At 44.0% G+C, this 26,929-nt stretch overlaps 1 protein-coding gene across 20 annotated transcripts in view; it reads left to right on the top strand.

Moving 5' to 3' along the window:
- Nucleotides 1–26,929, top strand: part of DENND1A (DENN domain containing 1A) — a 501,269-nt gene that overhangs the window by 286,327 nt on the left and 188,013 nt on the right. For all 20 annotated transcript variants that reach the window (XM_054509412.2, XM_064579581.1, XM_045883119.3 and 17 more), the window contains one exon: nucleotides 14,253–14,298. In XM_054509412.2, coding sequence (XP_054365387.1) covers nucleotides 14,253–14,298 — 46 coding nt within the window. The remainder of the gene's footprint in view (nucleotides 1–14,252; nucleotides 14,299–26,929) is intronic.

Here is a 26,929-nt window from a genome sequence, read left to right as displayed (position 1 = left end):
GGTGGGTCTACCTTAGAAGGGAAGACCCGAGAGTGAAGGCTGCTAAGCCCTTGTGAACCCCAGCTTCCACTCCAAGAGAAGCTAAGACTTGCATTTTTCAGAGCCTGAGTGGGTTTTGTGATTAGGCTCCATCTTGGAGGTTTCTGTGTAAACGATATAGCAGTCCCTCTCCTGGTCTCTTGTTTTCACAAAAGAACTTTTTTGACGTTTGACCAAAGGATGATTACAGGCCAGTGGAGACTGGTATCTGTTTATTAACTGCAAGATGTTAAGAATGTGGAAATAAAAGGCCCCCAAGAGAAAAAACAGATCTCCCATTCAAGGCTTGATTTGATCACCTTCAGCCTGCTACCGACTGCTTTGGTCAGAAACTACAAATGTCATGAAATTTGAGTCAATGCTAATAACTTTATTCTATAGTGCTCGGTGACTTTCACCACTGTTGAGTTTAATCCTTGGTGGTAAGAGCCAGCAGGGATAACTAGCATTTTAAGTAAAGTGCTAGGAGCTTGAAACATGTAAATTTGAAGGAGGTTTGTTCCTCTGCAGATGATTTAAATGTTAAGTACGTCCCCATGCAGGGGATACACGAAATGGAATCTGAAAACTATTATCTCCTGTAGAAATGAACTCTCAATTTACTCACTGCACAGGAAGGGCAGATTCTAGTCATTTTCACTGCCAGCAGGTGCCCTTTCTATGCATAATAGACTTCGAAAGTGTAATTAACACATGAGGACCACTGCTGCCAGTTTTTCTTCAGGTACATGCTGCTAGGGGTTTTCAGGACAACAGTGTAGGCTGTGAGAGCTTTTTACATTGCACTTGAAGATGAGGTGTTCATTGGCTTCTGGACAAAGACATGTTAAATGGGGCTGAGTCCAGATCCTGCTTTTGGTATGACAAGTCATGGTCCTTGGGCCCAGAGACCCCAAGAGCTATAATACAGCCTTGGGTAGAACAGAGATCAGTAGAGCAAAGCTCTGGGCCGCAGTGAATAAATGGAAAGTATGATGCCGAAAACCCCACAATTATGTGGAAGACTCTAATTGCACATTACAGCAGCCAATTATCTGAGTTAACTTTAATTAGAGTTATAATCACAGATTTTAATTATCTGAATAAATCCGTTTAGTACAAATGGTCTGCCCTAAATATTTCCCAAATTAAATTTTTCAAATCCCTTCCCATTTTTGGAGAGGATGGTAGAGAAAGTGCCTGGGCTTTGGATTCAGACAGACCTGGATTCAGATCTCAGTTTCATCTCTTATTAGCTGTGTAACCATTAAAAATCTATTTTATCTCTTTGACTTGCCTAATCTTTTTCTGTAAAGTGGGTTTAATTCATCTACTTTGAAGAGTGGCTTTAGAATTAGAGAGATTGGTCATCAAGTGGCACACAGGGGCCATTTAGTAAATGGTGGTTGCTCTTATCATGGTTATTATAAACATAGGACATGGATTTTGGTTTCCAGAAGGTTTAACTCACATCAAACATTCTTACTTCTACTGCTTTGTGAGCTCAGGGGAAAACTTTGTAATTCATCTTTTCTTTTTACCCCTCGGATTGTTTTTATTTTGATTTTTTTTTTTTTTTTATTTAACTTGAGTTATTGTATGGTTGTTTTCATTTGCAGCTGTGGCATAAGAATGAAAAGAAAAGAAACAAAAGCAGATGGCAGAGAAAACGAAAGGAGTAAGACATTTCCAGCCCTTATGAATATTTAAAAACATGTGCTGCTGGTTCCTTTCTACTTTAGATCTGTACCATTTTCTTGACTTTGAAAGTGAAAATGAGAATGTTGCCTACCTTGGCTGATGGCAGCCCTGACCTTGGCCAGTGTTGGGAGGGCCTGCCCATTTCTGGGACAAAGGGATTAACTTGCTGATGAGAATCTGCGTTTCCCTTCATTATCATCATCACCATCTATTGAGTAGTGTGTGTGTCATACTCTTTATAAACATTATTGCAAATCTTCAAAATCAAACCGTAAATAATATTTCATTATTAGCTCCATTGCATGGATTAGGAAATCGAAGCTCAGGGAGGTTTAGTGACTTAAACCACTGTCACAGCTAAGAAATGGTAGAGCCTGTGCTTAAAATGTAAGGCCATCTGATACTAAAGCTTTCCTTACTAATATCCTCCAGAGTTTTAGAGAATAAGTTGTACCCGTCACCAAGATTTGGTGAAAAAAACTTTCATGTAGGCTTCTTGATGACTTACGTTTTTCATTCAGAAAATATTTGTAGAGCACTTACTATGTACCGGGCACTATGCTAATTAAATGTTGCTAATAAAAGGTCCCAGTAGAAACCACATGGTATTTGCCATGTAAATTTCTTTTTCCGCCTTAGTCTTTCAGAAGTAGTCCTAAATAAGGACTACAGTACAAATCAGTTCCCAAATTGCATTGCATATTTGGGTTGTTCTGGACACTTGTTAACATGCCTTTGTGACAAAATATTTCCAGAGCAGATCAGGGCAAGTTCATGGTGTCCCCCAGAGGCTAGCCAGATCAAGAGTTAAGTTTGTAGCTAACTCCTGATGCTCTTGAGGACATGGTTGAACCAAAAATTATACCCTGTGTGTACAATTAAGGTTTGAATTTTGCAGTTGTGTTTGTAAAATGCATTGTATCTCCTGACTCTGGAAACCATTCTTCCTCTCAGTGGGCATGCTCAGATTCTGTGTGAGAGATACTAGTTCTAGATTCTTTATTCATGTTCCGTGTTGGGTTCTGAACCCAGTCCCCACATGCTGCATCATGTATTCCATCTAGAATTTTTAGCAAGCAGTCTGGAATGTGCCTGATCATAGGGTGCAGAGTCCATGTAGTGTAGGGGCATCAGTCTGGACAAAGCTATGAAGTGACTTCTGGATGACTGGGGCTGGGTCCCGTCTAATCTCTCTCTTCATCAATGCAGTGATTTTGCATAGGGAATAAATTGATGCTGAAGTTAGTGGGATTATTGATATTCTTAGTGACAGAAATAGAAATCAATGAAGTGTGGTGTGATGGAAACAGAGAAACCTGGCTTTGGTTCTGGCTTCCCCATTTACTAGCTTTGAGGTCACTGAACCTCTCTCTGAGCCTCCTTTCTCTTCTGTCAAACATGAATAGTAATTACTACTGACACAAAACAGGTGTTCCATAAATAGTAGATACTATTTTTGTTAACTAATAACTATATATATGTATATATATACACATATATATGTATCTGTATATATATGTATATGTGTGTATATATATGTATATATACATATATATGTCTGTGTGTATATATATATATATATATAGTTTGTCTATTAATGCGAATATATATAAATGACCCAGCAAAATCCAGTTGAAATACACGACACCCAGGTAAAATGGAAGTAGATTAGGTAGACAGGTGTGGCTAAAATTCTGTATATACCAAAGTCTGGGCTATGTAGGTTTTGTTAAAGATTGAATTCCAAGTGAGCAAAAACTGTCATTTCCATTTTGTAGCAAGTATTTATGAGTGCCTCCTATGTCCCTGGCATTGGGCACAGGAAGGTAGGAGCTTATCTATAGATGGTCCCTGATCTGATAAAACACTCCTTCACAAAAGAATTCAGGTGTCCCGCAAGAGTAGGAGGACAGATTTTTTTCAGCTAAGAAGCAGCAAGGGACCAGGTCCAGTGCTCAGGGGGCGGAAGCACTGCAACAAGTGCTCCTCTGGGAGGAGTAGGAGAGGGTAAGGACCAGGATTTCAGTTTCAGACAGAAGAAGGGGGGAAGTTGGGTCTGTGGTGGGCCTGACGGGCAGGAAGTGTACAAACAACGTGTGTTGGTTGAACAAAGGCAAATTCTAGATTTCCAGGTAAATCCCTTAGTAAGATTTGGCTAAACTTGACCCTGGGGTTTGAACAGAGAGGCTGAGTAGTAGACGAGTTAAGTTTCAGGTCCAAATCCTGGCTCTGGTCCCACCAAATTCATGTCTTTGGGTGAATCACATAACCTCTCCGAGCCTCCCGTTTCCTCATCCCCAAGAGTGTAGCTAAAAGCCTGGCATCTAAAAACTTGTTTGGTGTTGACAGTCACTACATTTAAATGCCCCTCCATTTCCTTCAGCACCCAAGACCGAGGATGCCAAGAGCCTTTGGAGGAAGTTTTGGACAATTTATGAGTAAACTGTCTCCCTGGTGGAAAAATGGCAGAGAGAAGAGACTGGGAGCTCTTTGCATTATCTATGCTATAGATTTGGTAGGAATCTATATTGATACTGTAGGTTCTACAGGTTCAAGTTCCATTTTTTTAAATTCACATGTAATTCCTATACTGCAGCACTTAACCTTTTTTTTTTTTTTTTAAGATTTTTATTTATTTATTTGACAGAGAGAGAGATAGCGAGAGCAGGAACACAAGCAGGGGGAGCGGGAGAGGGAGAAGCAGGCTTCCCGCCGAGCAAGGAGCCCGATGTGGGACTCAATCCCAGGACCCTGGGATCACGACCTGAGCTGAAGGCAGACGCTTAACGACTGAGCCACCCAGGCGCCCCTACCTTTTTAAAAGTGTACAGTTCTGTGGGGGTTTTGTGTATTCGCAGGGTTGTGCAACCATCACCATTAATTCCAGATCCGTTAGATGTTGAATACAGTCTTTATTGTTAGTAAGGTAATTGGTCCTTATTTAAAAATAGACATTTTTTAACCTTCCAGAAGCATATATGGCAGAAAGCAAATGTTCTGTGAAAATGAGTAGGCCGTGTAGGTGGTTGGCACCAGACCCTTAACTTGGTCCCTCCAAGATGCCCCGTCATCCAGCCTCAGCATTGCATGCCCTCAATGGTGCAGAGACTTGCAGGGTTAGAGAAGACAGAGTGCCCCTCTACCACGGGAATGGCCCTTCCCCAGTTGGGGATGGTGGCTGTCGGCTCACTGACCTGCCCTTTGGGAGCTCTCCTGATGGCAGCTTACCCACTCTGTGGGCCGTCCACCTCCTCTGCTCCTGCATCTACATCTGAGTGTCGGAACCTGGCCTGCTGGTCTCACCTTGCCGGGCCCAGTCCTGCTGCCTGATGTGACAGGGGGCAACACAGCTTGCCTCCCTTGTCCTAGTCTCTGACTAGCCTGCATGGAGCATGGCTGTCCCTGACCTCTGCTTATACAACCAAGCCTTGGCCTGGCTTTCCCTTTCTTTTTTTTTTTTTAAGATTTTATTTATTTATTTGACAGAGAGAGACACAGCAAGAGAGGGAACACAAGCAGGTGGAGTGGGAGAGGGAGAAGCAGGCTTCCCGCCGAGCAGGGAGCCCGATACGGGGCTCGATCCCAGGACCCTGGGATCATGACCTGAGCTGAAGGCAGACGCTTAATGACTGAGCCACCCAGGAGCCCCCTGGCTTTCCCTTTCTTGAGACACATTCAGTATGTAATTCCTCACTCCTCCCTGACCTGGAACCTGTCTTGGACCCAAGACTTAGAAAACTGTGGAATTTTTATGGCACAGCGTGGTGGTCTCTACAGCAAACATTCTAGACGTGTTCCTGGTCACTAACAGAGCAGGAACCACAGACCATGTGATGCCATCATGCCTCAGCAGGGGAGGTGCCTTACCTCAGGGCAGGACTTTTGGCATAAGCGTCCCTGCCTCTCTCAGTTGTTGGCCCAGGGGAGAGTACATGAAGCACAGTGTTAACCTCAGAGCGATCTCTCAACAAAATGGGTTTATTCTTACCCTTAAACATTTGAAAGACTGAGAGGCTAGGCTAAGAAGTAATTGGATGCTGTGCATCTTGGCATGTGACATACCTTAGTCCTAGAAAAACAAAAAGAAGAACTCTTTCCCTCTTTTTAAACTTTTACATTTGGGGGGGGGGGCGCGGTTTACTTTCTTTTGATTTATCCATAAACCTCTCTTTCTCATTTCTTTCTTCCCTCATTCATTCCTGCATTTCTATGAGAGTCTCATAGGCGGCTGGTGGCTCACAACTTGAGACTTCCCTTTGCAGCTGGCTCTGGCTGTTATGGTTCTCATTGAACTCCCTGGGGCAATAGAGAGCCCTGTCTCCTGACCTTTTCTCTGTGATTAACTTCTCCTGCTACAGTGGTCTTAGCCATGGAGCCCTTCCTGATGTTTTCCAAGTATGTCTCCTTCCGGTAGACTGAGGAGGCACAAAAGGGCGGACCACTTCAGGCTTTGATGTTGACCTTTCCAGGTTTTCATCCAGGCCTTATCTTTGTAGCTCGTGTGTTCATTTAGGTTGGGTTCGGGGGCTCGGAGCTCTGGAAGGCATCTCCCCCAAGCCCCAAGGTTACCCCGGGAAGCCATAGGGCCCACACTGAGAAGGGCACTGTACCCTGTCCCCCACCCCCCACGCTTCAGCTGCAGCGATAGACCTGTGTCGCGTCAGCAGAGCATCCCCAGTGCCCGACCCTGTGCACACCCCACTGCCCCACAGTTGGGAGCACACATGGAAGCTGGGCAGCCTGTGCCTCCTCTCCCAGTCTAGAATTGCTCCTGTCCTCTCGTGGGTCCTCATCCCGGGCTATTGCTCATAAATCAGGGAGGGCCGGGTGGAAACCAGGCACAAAGTTAAATACTTTTTCCCCTAAGAAAACTGATTAACTCATGGCTTTTGTACCGCCTTCTGCTTTTCAAGCCGTATTTTCTGCCTCTCACCAGCTGTGACCTTTGTCGAGTCACTTAACCTGTTTGAGCCATAGATGCCTCTATAAATTATGGAGCTCAGCCTTTCAAGACTGCTGCCACGATGAAATGAGGTCGCCGCAGGTCCGCCCCACAGCACCTTGTGTGTTTCCTTTACCTCAGTGCACACACAGACACTAACATGCTTATTTCATGTCTGCTGTTGGCTGTAAGCTCCGAATAGGCGGGGACCCGCGCTGCTTGCTGTGTCCTCTATCCCCGGCCCTTGGTGATGCCTGACACACAGTAATATTTGTCGGTTGCCTGACCAGCAGATGCAAGACACTGAGCACATAACAGATGTATCATAAGACGTTCATTTTCTCTTTCCCCTCCCCAGTTGCCTTTTCCAAATTCAAGCTCCTGAGTGACTAGTTGAGTTTTCTCTATGGACACCATGAAGCCTATTATAATCCCGTTTCTCCCTGGAGTGCTCAGAGCCAAATTTGTGGCCCTCGCAGCAGGTGTGCAAGAGACCTCCCAGCACACAGCTAGAACACCAGTTTCACCCCGGCTTGCGTTTCTTCCCTTTGCCCTATTTCTTTTCCTGCTCTTGTTACTGTATTAAATTGCTTTAAATCTTACTTAGAACAAAAAATATCCATTCATTTAAGCTAGTAAGGCAAACAGTTTTATTCTATGAAGTATCCACTTGCTGTTTGCTTTTTCAGTTACAATTGTCAAATAATTGTTGTTGTTTTTTTTCTTAAGGTAGCATAATGGTTAAGAGAATATTAAGTAGGAGTAGTATAAGAGACTTTGAAGTAGAAGGATTTGAGCTGGAATCACCATTAACTGTGACCATGGGCAGGTTTCTGGGAGTCCTTTTTTTAATCTATAAAATGGATGGTATAAATAGGATTATTTGGGGATTAAATGAGATAAGGTGGCTAAAGCCCGCTGCACAGCCCTTGGTGTCTGGTGCGCACTCAGTGTGGAGCAGCCCCGCTGTCGCTGTTCTTCCGTGCTCAGCACGTGGTCGCCTCTGCGGACGGGAGACCGTTCGGCTCTCCTATGACTGACAGTCTAGGAGAACCATGCACATGTACATGTGCTTTATGCCAAATGGGCAACCCCCACAAAAGCCTCTAAAAAGCGAGGTGTTTGCAACCACCGGGGTTACGTGAGAAGTGGCGCTCTGCTCTGATGGGCAGCAGAGGTTCAGTAGGACTTGAAGGAGGAGGGCTTGGGGCCCAGGGACACCGCCTGACGAAGGGCTCAGAGAGGAATTTAGGACAGGAGGATTCCTATGGTGAGGGGAGGCGGGGAGCTGGGTGCCTAGACATGACGTGACGGGGCCTGCGACTTGGCATAGCTGCTGACCAGCCCTCAGCAAGCAGAGTAGGGACGACCTCATCTCCTTTCCCTCCTCCTTCCACCAGCCGTGCAAAGGCTGGGCTTCCGGGAAACAGTCTGCTCGTTTTGTCTCAGCAGAATGGACTTGGGTTCTAGTCTCTTCTGCCATTGACGAGTTGTGTGACCTGCATGACCTTCATTTCTTCATCTGTACAGTGCTGGGAGCAGTCGTACCTGCCTCACACTGTTGTGGTGAGGGTCTGCTGAGAAAATGCCCGTTGAGCCCCTAGCCCGGTGCTGGCTCTTGGCAGGGGTGCAGTAGACGGTGGCTGCTGGGCCCGACTCCCTGTGCACACCAGCCAGGATATTGGCCTGTCCGCCGTCCATCAGGTCACTCTCGGTGAGACCAGAGCTATGATGCTGAGTGCTCTCTGACAAGACGTGCTGTGAGGTCTTTGTTGGTGCTTTTTCTCCCACCTCTTGTCTCCTTATTTCAGAGCAGAATCTACAAGGGACAAGCTGTGTTTACACTTTTGTTTCTTTTCCAAAAAAAAAAGAAAGAAAAGCTCAAATGAAGAAGACTTCTTTCAGAGTTTTCCTTTCCTTTAAAAGTAGTGAACTGAGGGGTGCCTGGGTGGCTCAGATGGTTAAGCGTCTGCCTTCAGCTCAGGTCATGATCCCAGGGTTCTGGGATCGAGTCCCGCATCGGGCTCCCTGCTAGGCGGGGAGCCTGCTTCTTCCTCTGCCTCTGCCCCTCTCTCTCTCTATGACTTTCATGAATAAATATATAAAATATTTAAAAAAAAAAAAAAGTAGTGAACTGAGGAAAGACTTATGGGCTCCCCTTGGCCAGTCGGGATATGTGATTAAGGAGGTGCATGCCTCTGAGGGGTGGACTGGGTACTGCAGCGTGTGAACTGTAATGCTGACTGTGCATTTTTATGGGGGAAAGAAAAGCAACACAGTGGACCTTCCAAGTCCCTGGGCAGCTCTTAGCTAATTCCTTACTGGGGTCAAAGAGGTGTTGCTCACCTGGGGTGGGGGCCCTCCCACCTCTCCGCAGGTCATCCTCCGCCCCTCCCCCTTTGTCCTGGGAAGCTGTATTTTATGTATTTGAGCAGCCAGTGTTCTTTTATTTCACCTGACTCTTTTCCCATTAGTAGCCACTCACCTCAGGGGAACATAATTAAGAGGGCTCTAGTTGTCTGGGGAAAGGAATTAAACAAATTGTGAATGTGCAGTAATAATGAACGGGGCTGCAAGACCCTTAATAAGTCTGCAGGAGCCACATTCATGCTGGGAGTGAGCTCGTGCATAGAACTTACCTGTAAGAAAGTTCTCTACGTCGCAGGCCTGAGTTCATAGGAGGTTTGGGTGAGTAGCCCCCTTGGTGTACCAGCACGTCTTTTCGCTTAAGTACTGAGTGTGTGCTGTGGGACAGCCTGGGCATGGCCATCCGACAGCCCTGGGTTTGAATTACAGCTTCCCTATACTAGCTGTGTGACCTTGGGCAACTTACTTCACCTTTCTGAGCCTGTTTCCCAGTCTGAAAATGTGGATAATAGCACTACCTTGAAGAGTTATCTTGAGGATTCTGTGTAAATAATGCATAAAAGCAGCTGGGTTATAGTAGCTCAATAAATATTATAATGTTCCTTTTCCCCTTAATAGGATTCAAATTAAACATACCTTTCAGGTCAAGGTCATTATATTGTCACTGCCTTGACACCAGCAACAGACGTTCTTTCCTTCGCAGGGAAGAAGGAAGAAAGAGTAGTTTCTACTCTTCCAGGATGTAACTGATGAAGTCAGATAGTGCAGTAGTTCCCGAGAACGAAGGCCTAATAGAGATCCACGCTGTTCCGCTGTTCAGAGATGCACGATGGCATCCCGCAGTTGCGGCCAGCCACAGGGCAGCTGTGACACGGTTGTCGTGGCCTGCCTGTGTGTGAACTTGGTCAGAGCTGTTAATATGACCACCGCTTTAATTATGTGCACTCTTGGTTCCACACATGTTGTGTCTAATTGCCATTTACAATGTCTCCCAAATCGCACTCGGAATCGGCTTTGAGATGCAAAGTCACTGCGAATACTGAAAGGCACCCAGAGCAAAGCAGCACGGTGTTCATTTGCTATTAGTCAAACAGGTATTTGCGTTGCTGTGTTCTTGAGAAGCAACAAGCAAGTTCTTTGGGGGACCTAATAAAGGACGGTAGCTTCTAGATGAAGTTGGATTATGTCTTGTTACTGAGATACCCTTGGGAAAACACGCACACTGATGACTGAATCAAAATGATGCAGGGTGGTCGGACTCCGAATGTTGAAGGAGTGTTTTAGGAATCGCTTAAACAAACGTATTTTGCTGTATTTTCCTTTTAAGGTGAGTGATCAAGAGTGATAGGTGGTTTTTAAATTTTGTCATTGTAAGTGGTGAGGAAGTAACAAATTACAGTTTACTTATGGTCTTTTGCATCCTTGGTGGTATATAAAACCAAGAGTAAAGGTTGCCTTCCAAAGAAAGTGTCAAGCAGCCTACTGAGCTCAGCGAGTAGAAGGGTGACGAGAGTGTGCTTGGTGTCAGCAGGACATGTGCCTGATGATGCCCAGCAAGCACCTCACACTCATAAGGGAGTCTCAACTGTCCTCACCAGGGCTTTGCCAGGTATCCCTCAGAAGCAGGGCAGGAACAAGAAATCATTCTTCGGATGCTAAGCGAATGGATCCAGTGGGACCAGCCATGTCAGGGCCTCAGAGAGAGCCCATCTGGGCATGAGAAGTTACTGAGCCTACCGTGTGCTGCTTCTGTAACAGGCACTTCATGGGTTATCTCCAACCCTTGCAACCGTCCTGGAAGATTTCCAGTGGGGCAGGTCCTGCCCTTTTAGGAAGCACTTTGCCAAAAAATAACAAAAGGTGTAAAAAAAAAAAAAAAACCAAACACACACACACACACACACAGAGCCCTGCCTCTTGATTTAGTAATTCCATGATTGGGAATTCATGCCCATGAAGTTGTTCATTTTCATTACTGCATGACTTATAGTGAAAAGTCGGAAGCGACTTAATATCTAACTTTGGAAATAGGGTGCAGTAAATTAAGGCATATCCATAGCTGGTGGAATGTTACACAGTCTTTAATCACAAAGATTGTAGTCTAATATGGGAGACGTTAACGTGGCCAATGAGAAAACAATAAAATATGTATGCACTCTATAATTTCGAAGATATAAATATGTTTGTTAATGTGGGCCAATACTGGATAAGAAAAGTATGAAAATAAAAGTAGCGTTAAGGTGCTATGATCCCCCTCCCCCAAATTTCTCTTTACAATAAAAAGCCAAAGAAAAGAGGTTTCCAAAGAAAGTGAGTCAGTAGCTACAATAACTTTGAGGTTTACTGAGAATAGAAAATTTCAGAACACACCTACAATTACCCAGTTACATATTTGCTACATTGAGATGTTAAGGAGACTCTGTGTTTTCTTTTTTCCCCCATTTTCCTCTCCCCACTTGGAATCTGTAATTAGTATCTTTGCAGAGCAAAATGCAGTCAATTCAGGGAAGTATTTGAGGCTTTGTAAGCAAATGATGACAGTGTAAAAGGTATTTGTCTGAATTTGCATTTATACAAAACCTGGAGCTGCTGTGATTTCAGAGTAAATGTGCTTTCAATATTTTCTAAATACAGAGCTGTTGCAGCCCTAACAGTACTTGGCTAAGAAATTGCACGTCTATGATAGGCCATAATTACTCTTTGGGAAATTATTGGGCTTAAAAAAAAATGCCTACCTAATGATACCTGAAGGGTGAGTCCCACTTTGTCCCATTTTGCATCTGTAGTCACTTCGGCAAGACTCCTTTTCCTCTCTTTCAGAGTATCACTGATTTTTATTGCAGGACAAAAGGGCATGGCATTAAAACCTACATATTTAAAATTCTAGAAAACATTTCCTTTTCAGGTAAGAGCCTTTAGTTATACAGAGACTTTTGCAGTATTTATTTTCACCTCTTTCTCACACTTGTTTGAACGGTCTTTTTCTGTACATTAACTCATTTGCTGGAATTTCAGTTCTGAAATTCTAATTAAAACTCCACATCCTTTGTCATTTGCATGATTAAACGTAGGAGCTGGAAAAGTTGATGAGATTTGGTTAAATATTATGGATTGGAGTTTTTCTCCCTTCTCTGTGTTAGGCTGTGCTTCTGGACAAATTAATAAGTGGCCATTTTTCTGGAATTCTGCACTCTTCCTGCTTCCTTTCATTACATTAGGCAAGGTTCCACTAGATGAGACATTTGCAGTCTTAAGACTTCCTGCCAGGGTTCAGACTTTGTATTTTTGACATTGAAGCTGTCGTGTTCCTGAAGCTACTTAATTAGAAACACATTCATTTCAGTGTACACTGGAAAAAGCTTGGACAGCAGAGCCCGGCACACTGGGAAGTTTGAGCATTTGTTTGGCTGGCAGCTAAACTAATGGTTTACAGTTTAAGCGAAAAAAATATCATAGGGCATTTCCTTGCCCCTAGAAGCGAAGAGAAGCTGAATGTGCACAGCAGATACCTTTTTTTAAAAAAGGAGAGAGGAAGAAGAAGAAAGCAAAGACAAGACAACTCCACTTTCACTGCAGTTGTGTGTATAATTCTTTCTTTGGCTATTATCAAATACAAAAGTCTTCTAGAAGAATAGTTCCCAAACTGTGCTGCTAATATTCAAGTCTGTTTTACAGGCTCCCAAGATATGTTACTGCTGAGATCTGTAGTAAGGAGGACATTTTATATTCTGGGAAAGGATTTTTGCTTGAAGAATTTTATTTGTTGAATGGTGATGAGGGAATTGTGCCCTCTCTTATTTTTAAATGTTTGAGCAATTTTAAAATGCACATCTGACGTTTAAAAACCTTCATTCCCTACCCATTGCTTTCAGGATAAAGCCTAAACTCCTTAGTATTCAAGTGAAAGCACACCTCTGTGTTCTCACTTCTTACCCCTCTGGCTCCCCGCACCCTGTTCCCAAGAAGAGCCATCCTTGCAGATCCACTTGCAGTCTCCTGGCTGCCCCAGAGGAAAGGTGCCTGGTCACCTTGATCAGAGCCAGGTATCTTTGCTCTAGGCTCACAGAATAACTCTTGCACCTTTCATAGGATGTGTTACGTACTGGGGAGACCTGGGGAAAAGGTGCCCGCTCACTCTCTTCCTCCTACTTCTTGACCTCTCTCCCCTACTGTCCCATTGATGGGAGGTGGGCCCAGGGATTTTAGGTTCAGTGTTATGAAGTCCGCATGGCCCAGAAGAAGAAACTTCAGAGTCCTCCCAGGTTTGCTGCTTCCTTTGTTTTATGGCTTTAGAGGAGGGATTTAAGCTCTCTGGGGCTGTTCTCTCCTCTGTAAAATGAGGATAACGCCTACCTTATGCCATTGTTGCGTGGATTAGGAAAGATGAATTTGAATTTCCTCATTTAATGCTTAACCCATTTATCGGTAAGTAGCATCATAAATGATAATGTGTGTGAGCACACACACACACACACACACACACTCCTGAAACTAAAGGAAATCAGTACATAATGCCCAGGTTTTAAGAGCTTTGGAGTTGGGTTCTCTACTCCTGCTCAGTCACTGACTTAGGGAACCATTGCCCTCCCTGTGAATGAAGCAGTTGAAAGGGGCTTTGTGAACTGTGGTGTCATTGGATGACATGTGTGCACTTGGTGGGGGAAGGCTTGCTCGAAGTTCCTCACGTACTTAGGCCAGTCAGAATGGACAGTTAGATCACATCTCTGGATGGCAGAAGGAAACAGCAAATAAAACATCGTTTTTCGCCGAAACGCATCATGCCTTCCATTCAACCTTGTTAACTGCTTTTTCTGTCGTAATTGTGGCAATAATAGTTTCCTTTTGTGCCAGGAACTATACTAATCATTTGACATGTTTTCTCTCTTGTTCTGATCATGAGCTGCCAGTTTGATTCCAATATCCCATTTTAAAGATAAGGCAACTGAGGCTGTGTAGTCACAGAGCTGCTCCTGAGGGATTAACGCCAAGGTCGGTGCTCTTCCCACCACCCATGCTGCTTCTCAGGCTGCCCACATTTTGAAATTCTCCGGAAGTTTCTAGGCTTGGGAACAAAATGTCACATTTAGGATTTTTGTTGTGAAAGGAAATGTAACTGTGCATACGTTTATTAAAACAGTTTTTCTCCAAATAGTGAACCATCTGTAATTTTCTGTCGGAAGCAACAGACATTAAAGCAGCTGTGTGTCTCTGTTTCTCTTCACAGTGCTCCCATGCCCTACCTCATAGGAATCCATTTAAGTTTAATGGAGGTAAGTTGGCGCCTTTCCTCCCCAGATCTCTCTACTTGCAGCTTTGTTTTGCTATGTGGCAGTGAAAAAGACACAGTCTCTGGATTCACAGCTCTGCACATGGGAGCATGTCAAAGCAACACTTCATATGCAGCCCCCTCCCAGGTGCACAGAGCTGAGCGTTCAGCAGAGACCCTTTCCACTGGGCTCTGGTTTCCAGTGTTTTTCCACTTTGCTTGGAGATTGTCAATTTTCATGGGTGAGGGAGTGAGGTTCAAAGAGGCAGGAGGAAGGGGTTCTTTAAGGGTTTGAATGAGGGAAGGGAAATTGCTTGCTTTTCAAAATGATGTTTATTCTAAATCACTGTAACAGTATTACGTTTTCATTGTAGAGCATGTGGTATAAGGAAGTACAAAAAAGAAAGTTAAAATTATCCACAATACCATTATTTCCAGATTCAACTACTGTTAGCATTTCATTATTCTTCCTCCTAGTCTATATTCTGTGAATATATATTTTGTATGAATGTGCATAACTGGTTGTGTGTGTGTGTGTGTATAATTTTATGTCTGTTTCACTTAAGATTATGGCATGGGGATGTCTACATGTTTTTAATCTACTCGCAGTAATAATAATTTTTAATTTGTTGCCTGTGAGCCCACTGTTTGGATATACCACAACTTAACCATTTTCCTATTATTGTTGGACACTTAGGTTGTTTATCCTTTTCCGCTCTTATAAATAGCATTTCAGTGAACATCTTTATGCATAAGGCTTTATCTGCATTTTGACTTATTTCCTTAGCACAGAACCCCCAAAGTAGAAATGCTTGGTCAAAGCTATGAATCTGGTGCCAGATTGCTTTCTGCATGGCTGTACCAATTAGATAGCAGTTCTTTTAAAGGACTTTTCTGTGCTTTTGTAAGTGCCATTGGTTCGTAGACATGAACCTTAAGCTTTTCCCTCCTCAAGAGAGAGTTTAAATTTGTACTAGAGCAAAACGGGGTGGGAGGTGGGGGGCTTGCCTGTTTTGCACAGGAGATACGCTCTCAGAGGGAAAATCTAGAGCCATGTCCGTCTGTGATGATGCTTTGCATGTCTTAAAGGAAGTGCTACTTCTCTTCTTCTGTTCCCTTCATTTCACGTCGACGAGGACCACCTGCTTCTTCACTAACTGTTGCACGCTGTGCTATTGTGCTTACGAAAATGAAACAAGTTGGTTATCGAAAAACCTGTTTGTTTGACATTGAGAATCTTGATCAAAATAGACCACAGAAATCTGCTCAAATTTCTAATTTGACAGGACGGCCATGTGGCTCCTACATTCTGTTAACAGTTCCTCCTTGTCATCACCCAGCCCTGAGCACATACAGTACACAGTTTATGGACTATCTTGGATGGTGTATTTAGATCAGATTGAAGAGATTTCTTCTGTGTTTTACCTTTGTTTGTCAAGTTTAGGGGTGTATTCAAAGCTCCTGTGTGAAAAATTGGAAGCGAATCCTTTCTCATTGACCTTTCATGCCTGTTCTTGCAGAGTTTGAAACACGAATATAAAGACCATTTGGTCTATCAGAGTCCACAACTCTTTCCTGCCCCTCCTCCTGCCTTCCAGAGTGTTCCGGCACGGGCTTTTTCAGACTCCTTTTCATGTGTCTTTACCTTTAGCATTGTCCACGTTTCTAGTCTTAGCTTGCTTTTCTTCTTTCTTCTCTAGTCTTAGCTTGCTTTTCTTAGCTTGCTTGCCCTCTAGTCTTCTCGAGTAAGGCTTTTTGCTTCAGCTACCAAGGTAATGTCAGTGACTCTCGGCTGTGATTCTAACACTGGCGTCCCTTTCTGTGGACTTCAGATGCAAAGTTTCAAGTGCCAGTTGACTGTCACCTAATGTACTACAGATGGCTCGAACTCAGACTTCCCCAAACAATGCATTACACACACGCACGCACGCACGCACGGCCTTCCGGTGCTCCCCATCCCTGTGAGTGGCACCGCTGCCTGAGAAGGCACCAAGGTGGGACGTGCGGAGCATGGCTGAGGGCTCCTCTTCTTCAGTTCTTTCTCTCTAAGTAGCCACCGCGTCTCTGACTGGACTCTCACCCTGTTCCTTCCTCACTGCCTTCATTGACCTTTTTTCTTTGCTCTCTTGGATTCTTATGAAGCCTTCCTCATTCATTTGATAAGCAAAATGCAGGCCTCTGTGTTCCAGACATTTGCTAGGCTGTGGAGGGATGAAGATGGAGATGAAATTCAGGGCACAGTCCCGACATCTGGAGGAGTGCCTTCTGCCTGGTCCCTGCACCTCTACGGCCCACCTCTCTCTGCCCTCCCCACATCTGCTCAGTCTCCGCCGCTGTTGTGCCTCATGTCCCCTCACTGTCCCTTGCTGGCAAGTGCTCTCAGTGATCCCTAAACACACACGCCCCCCCAACACCCCCGTGGCTAAGCCTGCCCTTCTCCAGTTCTTCCCAAAAGTCCCCCAGTTGTCATCTTTCACTTCCTGTACCTCTTGCTCTGGATGATAGCTGTCTGCTTCTCTGTCCTCTCTGTCATCCCTAGGAGTATGAGTTCTTTGAGAACAAAGACTGTGCTTCGTTCGTGTGGTGTCCTCAGCACTTAGCAGGACGCCGAGCAGGTGTTTTCTGAAAAGGACTGAGTGCCTACTTGGAAAACTGGAATCCGGAACACATTTAGAGCCTCCAATAGGCATCACAATTTCCAGGGAACCCAGCACTATAATTTTACTTAAAGATGGAGTAAATTTTTGACTTTTTATATGATTATAAGGCATTTTTGAAAAGGCCTTTGGTAGTAAAACATGCAGTGCAAAATATACATAAATTTTGAAGCTAAAATTTGACACAGTTTTGCGTTTAGGTAAATGGGTGCAAGTCTCCTCTCCTCAGCCTTTGAAGGGCTTAGAAGGTTCAGGAAGCACCAGGCAAGATAAATCTTAGACCTGTTTGAACTTGGGGAGGGGTTTGCCATGCTGAACTCCTGTGTGGTCAGCACTAAAAGAAAAACAGAAATAGTTGTCGCCCCATTCTTGAGGCCAGCCAAGCCACTTTCCAGACAAAGTCGTCTTTCCTGGGTGTGTTGGGCAGCCATGAACTACCCAATCATGGGATTGAGTCTATCTCCTTGCGTGGGTTTCAGCTCAGACTCCAAGTGCTCTAGTCATTCCTTTTGATTGGGTTTATCTGGTTCTATTATAACCTTCAAGGGAGAGAAATGCTTTCCTGAGATTTCTTCCAGGAACTATGGGCTGTAATGCTCGGGGAGGAGCTCGTACCTGGGGCCAAAGGAAAGCTCTTTAAGGAGGGAGCTTGGGAAGGCCCATCTCATCTCGCACACTAGTTTTCTTACTGGCAATTCAGCAAAAAGCTTATTTTTGACTGTCTTGTTATTTTTTCTTGAAAGCTATAGGCACCTTATTATGCCTTTGCATATGTGCCAGAATTTTTTAAACTTCAAATGAATGTGGCAGATGTTCATAAAAGTTTAGAAAAAGCTACCATAGGAAGACTTTTTAACCATTTTTATGACACTCAAATTTGTTGCACAAAAGGAAATATAAATTATAACCTAGTGTTCTCATTTGAAAAAAAGTTATTTTGGGGAAAGACCTCATTCTGGTCTTCCTGCTCTACCAGGATGCCCTTGCTGTGTGTTAAATGGTAACCTCGTCCCCTTAAAGAGTCCTCCTTCCTTCTAAAGTGACAAGTTTATAGTTGATCGTGATTCTTACCCCTCCTTCTGCCTTTTTATATTCTTTCTCTCATTTAAGCAAACATTAATTTGAGGCTAGTGGTAAGTTAGCAGGATAGCCAAGGCTATTGGCATAGACCTAGTTTCTTCTTGGAGAGAATGATCTCGTTAGCTGGCAGCTAGGAAGTACCGAAACGTGGCCAGATTACACAGTGGCTGTTTCCTTTCATTCTTTCAACCTCAGTTCGGTTCAGGAGACGTTTCTGCCGCCCCTCTTCTGCGCCATGGCTGGTAGCAGGCGCCAGGTCACATCTGGTCGATGGTGCTTCTCCTGTTTGATAAATGAAGACTTTCCTTTCCAAGCCTCACAAACAATGCTTTGTGTCCAGGCCTCAGAGCAACATGAGGGATGGATGCAGGATATCATGTATGTATCAGTCCCGGTGGCAGAATGCTCAGGGAGGAGGCAGGAAAGGCGATAGCCCTGGCACGGTTGCAGGCAGAGGCTTGGGTTAGCCTGTAGCTGCTGCTGCACCTCTACAGAGAGGCAGTGAAGCATAGTGGTGAGAACGTGGGCTCTGGGTGCTGGCTCCCCTCCTTCCTGCTTATGCGATCTTGGGAACCGTAATTGACCTCTTAACCTCCGTTGTCTCATGTATCAAGTGAGGGCAATGGCCGTCTCTCCCTTAAAGGACCGTTGGGGGATCCAGTGAGGTAATGCTTATTGGGTGCCTCGCACAGTGCCTGGCACATAGAGTTCAACAGAGATCAACAACCATTGCTGTTTTTTTTTTTTTTAAAGATTTTATTTATTTATTTGAGAGAGAGAATGAGATAGAGCATGAGAGGGGGGAGGGTCAGAGGGAGAAGCAGACTCCCCGCCGAGCAGGGAGCCCGATACGGGACTCGATCCCGGGACTCCAGGATCATGACCTGAGCCGAAGGCATTCGCTTAACCAACTGAGCCACCCAGGTGCCCACCATTGCTGTTTTTATTTCCTCAGTGGCCTTAAAGCCATTTACATTGATAAGCTGATGGCTTTGAATTCTGTTTCAGAGACACTTAGGTTACCAGGCTCATCATCCTCATCACCTGGGGAAGGAGAATGTCAACAAAACTGGTATGTGCTCGCCCTGTTGTCTCCTGGTTTGCAGTGCCAGAGACTATGTCAGGGATGGGAGCAGCACTTTTGTAGAGTTTGAACGTACTGTCAGTCCCCTGCTGGACCGCTCCGCTGCTGTAGGAATTTCGGGCATGATACTTTGTCTCTCTGTATCTTAATTTCTTCATCTGGAATAGTGGTTAGTATCCATCTTTTAGGATTGTGGTAAGGATTAAATAAGGGAGTCCTGTATGTGCCCAGCATGTCCCAGGGCCTGGCCTGTGGTAGGATGCCGTCTACATCCCCTTCTACAGGAATGTTTCGAGATCCTTCTGCGTACCCAGGCACTGCATCATGTGAGGAGTTCTGTATGAAATGGTGAATGTCACATAATCCCTGCCTTCACAGGGTTTTGTCTGGAGCAGATGCAGACAAGTGGAAAGTAAGTGCAGTGAATTTGGGATGCCATGGGTCTAGTAGGGCAGACACCACATCTAGCCTTGAGGGGCGTGCTTCCAAGAGGAAGGGACTACCTAAACTGAAACCAGGGAAACTGGGAATGGCATCGACAAAGACTTAAAATGAACACCATGGAGTTTTCCAGAAAGTATGAGTAGTTCAGTATCGGACAGGAGCACAGAGCTGAAAGGAGAGAGGAGAGCTGAGGTAGGCAGGCAAGGGCCGGGCCATCCAGGGCCTTGTAAGCCTTGTTAAAGAGTTTGAACTTTATAGGGCAATGGAGAGCCATTGAAGTGTGTAAATAGGGGAGGGACATGGTCAGGCCTTCTCCTTCTGGGCCATTAGAAACACAGTCCTTCCATATAAAATGCTTGGAAACTGCTTAACCATGTTAATAAAGTAAATTGATATTTATAAAGATCAAGGTAATTCTTTAGTAAATTACACACCACGACCATATATATAAAATTCAGATGTGTTAGCATCCCAACCCAAGCTTCCGATTGGCCCCTTGCTACCACACCGTGGCAGAGGTGTTTGTGCTGATGACTTTCTTCAGGGGTTTAAGCACCACTTTTACTAGATTTTGTCTTTTCCTCCCTGTTTCCAAGTACTTTTTTATGAATTAGATATTCTTTCTACAGCGCAGTTTGAGGACATAAATTTAGATTATATACTAAGTGATAGTTCAGGCGGTAAGAACAGGGGGAGTGAGACCCAGAAACCAGGCTCACAGGCCCCTAGCCACCTCTCCCAGCACACTGCAATGTCAGGAGGCATGTGATAGGTACATGAGGGCACGAGGCCAAGGTCACAGCTTCCTCTCTCTTTCTCTCCGTCCTTTACCTGGGGAGGCTTGGCGGGAGCGTCTAGGAGCCTGATTTTGCAGATGCACCAGATGCTTGGCACAGCCCTGGGCCACCACATCCAGGGACCAAGTCAGAGCTCTTTTTGGTCTGTGGGAGCCAGAGGCAGCATTTGCATCTGCAGTGGGGCTCCTGGTGTAACTGGCGGGCTCCCACACAAAAATCACAGCATTTACTTATTTACGAAAAGAAAAATAACCTTTCTTTTTTTCCTATGCGTCTCAAAGAACCCGAATTTCTGTCAAATGAGTTGGCACAATTTTAACTCGTTTTTTCTTTTCATTTTTCCCTCGGCATAGAAAGTCTTTAATCCTTTGTTCGCCTTTTTTTTTTATATACATAAATTTATTTTTACACAGTTTCGTAGTGAGTGGAGAAGAGTGTTTCCTGTTTACCATTGTGCCATTTTGCTTCTTCACAGGCCTCCACAGGTAGACAGTAATAAGATATAGTTCACACTTGTTGATGCTGAGATTGATGCAAAACTCTGAGCCATGATTATATTCAGATGTAAGTGGTGGCTTATGTATGTATCTGCACAGGAATTGAGAAATTCCTTGTGAGATTTATTTGTTAGTGCTAAATAATCCTATTCTTGCTTTATAAGAAGGTGATACTTGCATGAAAAACTCCACCTGGCAGTTTTAGTCACAGGCTCACGGGGAGAGCTTTGGCAAGAAGGGGAAAGGGTTGGGACATCTTCTGAATCCTTGCTCAGCACAAGACACTGTGCCAAGTACTTTACCCGTTTTCACTTTCGAGCATTCCTCTGGGTCTCCCTGCCAGGCAGGGGGTATCCATATTTGCCAATGGGGAAACTGAGGCTCAGGGAAAGTAATTTCTGTCCAGTCCCTCTGCTACAGTGGGTTTGTGAGGACCCAGAGCCTCTGCTCTGTGCACCTCTCCTCAGGCTGTGTGGATCATACCTAGCCCTGTCCCTGTGCTGGGCAGAGGCCCCAGCTTTGCATGAGCTTTTCCTTCTCGGGGCGGCCCCCATGCCATGCACTGGGGATTGTGGTGAGGGGATGGGAGAGACACATCTGGCAGCCTCACATGCCTCCAGAGAAGAGATCTGAGTACGCTTGTATCTGGGGCCGGGTTACTTAGCGTCTCCACAACTTCATTCTCTCCCCAGTAAAATTAAGTTTATATTACCTGTCTCAAGGAGTTGTGAGATTTTAGTTGATAAAGTGGATGTGAAGAGCTTTTTTAAAACACTGTATCAAGCATTATTCTTTGCAGTGAGGCGTGAAGTTTAGATCACTTGCTGGCACTTGCTTTATTATATAAAGAAAAAAGTAGTTGGACAGTAACTTGGTTTTGCGGGAATTTCCTCAGCATACTATTTGTTATCATGCAGAACATCACATGTGAGTCTCTGTCACATGCGCAGCATTCAGAGTGACAGTTCGGCAGCTCTGTTCAACTTAGGGCCTGAAGGAGCTCCTGCATTTCACCTGTTGGGTTTCCCCTGGAAGCGCTCTCCTCTTCCCGTGGCATCTACTTTTAAAATGAGTGTGATTCTTAAATGTCACTCATCCTAATGTTGGAATTAGTTAATATAAAACAATTTAAAGCTCTAGTAGTAATTTATGTAATCAAAGGGAACAAGTACTTCTGGCTGATTTAAGTATCTCTTGCAGTCAGTACATTTTCAGTCTAATTTGTTGTGACTGAAATGTTCTCTTGTGAGATGAGATAAGCCTCTGTTATAGATTAGAAAAACTGAGTAATTTATGAGGGAGAATCCCAGTAGAAAATGTGAAACCATCATTGATGCTCTTGTTTGCCAATTTTCCTATCATCACTTAGCCAGTCATTATATGTAAGTTCCGCTTAGCAATGTGAAAATTGACTTCAAAGAAAATTTAGTTTATAAACTGTTCCTAAGAGAAGCTTGAACTAATCAAAATCCTGTCAGATTAAGAAAAGGAGCAGCACGTGGGGAGGCTGTGTAGCAGAGTGGAAAGGACTCCTGGGCTCTACAGTTAGGTGCCCCTGGATTCAAATTCTAGCCCTAGCTAACGTCTAGTGAAGGTCAAGGTAACTTTAAACAAGCTCCTTTGTTGAACCAAGAGGTCAGTCTTTTTCTGGGGGGTGGGGGGCGGGTATTATTACTGCATCACATAGTTAGACTACTCTGTACAAAGAATTATTGTGTTGTCTTCTTAAGAGATGCCTGTTCAAGGGGCGCCTGGGTGGCTCAGTCGATTAAGCATCTGACTCCTGATTTTGGTTTCATGGTCTCGGGGGCCTGGGATTGAGCTCTGCGCTCAGCAGGGAGTCTGCTTGAGGATTCTCTCTCTCTCTCTCTCCCTCTGCCCCTCCCTGCCCCCTGCTCACATGCTCTCACTCCCTCTCTAAAATAAATAAATAAATCCATTTTTTAAAAAGAGAGAGATGCCTATTGAAAATACTTAATGATATCAACCGTTGAATGAAGGTCTACCAGTATACATGGCCCTTGAGCCATATCATTTCTAATTGTCACTCTGTGAGGGGAGTGTGGATTTTGCAGAGAGGATTTTATGGTTTCTCTTTGAGCATCGGACACCTTGCTTTTAAATGGGTAGATTCCCCACTTCATAGGAGTTTTTAATGAGGAGTAAATGAGGGAATTGGTACCTGACACATGGTAGGTGCCAAATAAATGGAAGCGACTATACATACGTCTATTATATAGTTAAAAGGCATCTACCTAAGATTGACTTTCCCCTCTTTCTCAGCCTCCTTTTGTATTTTTTAGTGAGTGACTTTTTCTAAATTGACATTAACTCAAAGGCACTTTTAACCGAGCACAGCCACATGGGACTGGTGACTTCTTTTCATAAAGTCCTTGCAAGTGATTAGGGGCGGGGCCGTTGTGGGAGCTCAGAGACCAGCCGTGTGATGATTGAAGAGCCATACCCTTGGCCTAGGCAGATCCTACTTGGAATCCGGGCACATGTGGTTTTATTTAACACCATGCTCTGCAGACTCATGGTCCGGGTTTGTGACTGTCAGACATTTGTTGTTGATAGGTGAGGTCACCACAGTAGGGGTGTTTGTCAACCAAATTAAACTTCCTCTTAATGACCTAAAATAATTGATTCGGAAGGCCTTTGAATGGGCCACAGCAATGTGTAGGCAGGCTGCAATCTGGTATGTTCTGCACAGATTATTGCGTGTTATTGTTTAGCTTCTTGGGGGGAAGATATGGATGGACCATGGGCTTTTAGGGCAGGCAGTGAGCCGAAGTTTGAATCCCAGCCCCACCGTTTGTCTGCGTGGGATGTGGGCTAGTCCCCGAACTCCTGTGCACGTGTGCTTTACCATCTGTGAAATGGGGCACCTGCCTTAAAACGATGACAGTTAGAAATAATGTGACTAAAATTCCACGCACATTAGTTGACCCTCACTCAGTGGTAGAGATTATTGTTAATAAAGTATTTCTAGTGGGCGTCTCTGAAGAAGATAGCTTAGTAATAATTTTGTACAGAGTGGTCAAACTCTGATGTAGTAACGTACCTTTTTTTTCCCCTGCTAAACTGATTTCTCCATAAACTGCTTTCTGTACTAAACTTAAACACCCATAGAGAAAAGTGTGACTAAAATTGGAGTCTGTAAACCTCTCTTTACATATTGTTTGATTCTCAGCTGATTTCAAAATGAATTTAAAGTTGAGTATTTAAGATCTATGCCATGTAGGCTACAAGAGAAGTGAATTTTTTATTTGCCTTTGGATTCAGACATTAATGACCTGAGCTTTGGCCTTTGCAGGTAGAGTGGGGCCACCATATTATGTTTGTTAAAAATAAAGGCACTGGCTCAGGGCTTTTCCTAAGTTTGATCAACAGTGGCACTAAAGTTTGCTTTTGTGTTTGGAAGTTATCAGTATCCCACAGAGTGGTTTATGTGTCCTGCCTAAAATCCTTCCCTTCATAAACCCAAATATCTGACAAAAATCTAAGAGCTGCAGGCTGGGGCTGCCTAGGGTTCTGGACATGTCTTTAACCAAATATAATATATGTTAAACCTTGGCATCAATTATTTTGAATGATTTACTGGTAATAAATTTATATCCTGCCTCTTCAGCATTTTATTGCATATATTTTGTACTGACCGAATGGGTTAAATTATGAAGCTTGATAAGTACATATGCACATTACCCATCCCTAGCTTTAAAAGAAAAAAAAAGGAAGAAAAAGATAGCTATGAGTTTGGAAGTCATCCCAATTTTTAAAAATAAGAGAATTTGGACATTTTGGCATATGGGGCTTTTTAAATGAAATTTCATGGAACTGAAAACAGTCAATTTTAGGTTTCCAAAAATTGTTTTGATTTTCATTGGTATAAATTTGCTGCACATGGTTTTAGGGAAGTTCTGAGAGATGCATTTGGGACTTCGGGGTTGATTTTTTTTTTTTTTCCTGAGATTTGTGATTTATTTTTAAAAGGTGATTTTTTTTTTCCCCCAACTCAAAGTATAAATCGGAGGAGACAGAGTTCCATTTCTAGGACAGCTTTTTTGTAATGACATCGTTAAACATTGCCAAACAACTGGACTTGGGGGCTGAATTATTGAGCATCATTTCGGCACCATTTGGACAGGACACGGCAGACACCTCTTCGCCCATCTCGGAGTTAGAATCTCGGGGCCAAGTGATTTGGGCCGTTCCATTAGCAGCAGCTGCTGGTGATAAGCACTGTGAGAGTCACCTGTGTAGGGTCAGGCTTATTGCACATCAAGGTTCGGCAGTGTCGGAAGAGAGGGAAGATGCCCAGGAGGGGGCTCCAGGCCACCTGCTGTGTGAGGATCAAAGGGTTGAAAGGTCAGAGGGCGCAGCTCCCTTAACCATATCTGTCTGTGCAATAGCTATTTCAGATTGTAAATCTTGGCGATTTCATTAAGTCCTCCTGGCTGCTACTGGGGCATTGAAATAATAAAATTTTATATCTGTTGCCTTTCCTGCCTCTGGTAGCCAGGCTGATACATTCTCTGCAAAATGGGGCGTCTTTATGAAAACCTTTCCTGGAATGATCAGAGCAGCCCTAATGAAGCTCCAAGTTGGGAAGTTGGGGTTCGCAGAACCTCATCCTCTGGAATAGTTTAAAAAAAAAAATCACACAAACCATTTAGCAGCCTTTGTGATTTATGTAACACCTCTTTTCTGAAAAGCAGGTCACCAAAATATTCCATATTGCAAAATGCTTCATCTTACACAGAGGAGGAAAGGTGTGTTTTCTTGGTGTGGCTGTTTTATTAAATAGCCCGTCCTGATGACGCCAGGGCCCATTCTCTTGGGCTGCCCCAAGCCACTGGACAGATACTACTTCCCACTCGGCAGGCCTTTTGGGTGTTTTTAGAGTCATGTCTCCTGAATATGATTTTCCAAACACTTTTCCTAGATCTTAAAGTTGTTATGGACCTTTAGGGCTCCTTGGCTCTTGGGCAAGACAAATCACAGTAATGGCTGCCCCTTTACTGCCCATATGTTTAAGACCCCCTGTAGTTTGTTTGAAAAGTTAAGAGATTTTCACAGTGAAGGTGCCATTTCTGAAATTTAAAGTGTTCCTTTTCACCGGGAGATAAGTTCACTCTGATTAAGTCCGTAATTCTCACTAAGCCATGTTTATGGGGGCAATAAACAATGTTTCAGCGTGCTTGTTAAATTGGGTTTCCAACCTCTCCACTCTTTAAAAATTGACATTTCAAATAAAAGGCAGGTGGAGATGGGAGTCCGGGTTTTCTGTGCCTAGTGATGAATGAATGATGGCAAGTTGGCAGTTGTGTGGGAAAAATGAGGCCCTATTTTATGGAGGGTGACCCCAAACCATTTTGGGACTAGGGAATCGACATCCTCTTCTACCGCCAGTGAAACTCTTAAATTCAAGGTTCACCGTTTCAAATTGGATGGATACTGTTTCTGAAATCCTGCCAGCCACATTACACACACACATTATTTAATTTTCACAACAAGCCTGCGCTCCAGTCGTGGTGGCCCTGTTTTACAGATGATGAAAGTTGGGCACAGGGAGGTTAAGTAACTTGTCCAGAGTCACATAGCTAATAATTACAGGACCAGAATTCAGACCGAGTTATTTCATTGTGTGAAGTGTTTTAGTGTATGCAGAAGAAAAATATGGTACTGGTCCAGGTTTAGGGTCTGTTTGCTGTTCTGTGTCTAGCCATTGATACGTCTATCCAGAGGTTACAAAATAAATCTGTGACCTAGTCACTGTCCTTAATATTCGCTAAGCTGGGAAAGTAGAGGGGCTGCACAGACAGGAGAGGGAGACCACCAGGCTTCGGGGTTGGGAGTCCCAAGCTCAGGTCCTAGCTCTGTTATTACACGGGGACCTGGTGCAAGCACTTCAGTCTTCTCTTCTGTAAAATGGATTAATAATGCCTGTTCTGTGAGGGTGCTTTGAGGATCAGATGAAATAATGTATTTTAAAATATTGGTATTTAAAAACCCTGCAGTACTTCATAGATAACAGTAGTGTTATTGCAACATCTGTAAAGATAGTAAGGTTAAA

This window comes from Mirounga angustirostris, unplaced genomic scaffold (genome assembly GCF_029215605.1).
Source record: "Mirounga angustirostris isolate CCGP_5_RB_7025 unplaced genomic scaffold, mMirAng1.0.hap1 SCAF_15, whole genome shotgun sequence".
NCBI classification, from domain to species: domain Eukaryota; kingdom Metazoa; phylum Chordata; class Mammalia; order Carnivora; family Phocidae; genus Mirounga; species Mirounga angustirostris.
This window is presented reverse-complemented; position numbering and strand designations above follow the sequence as displayed.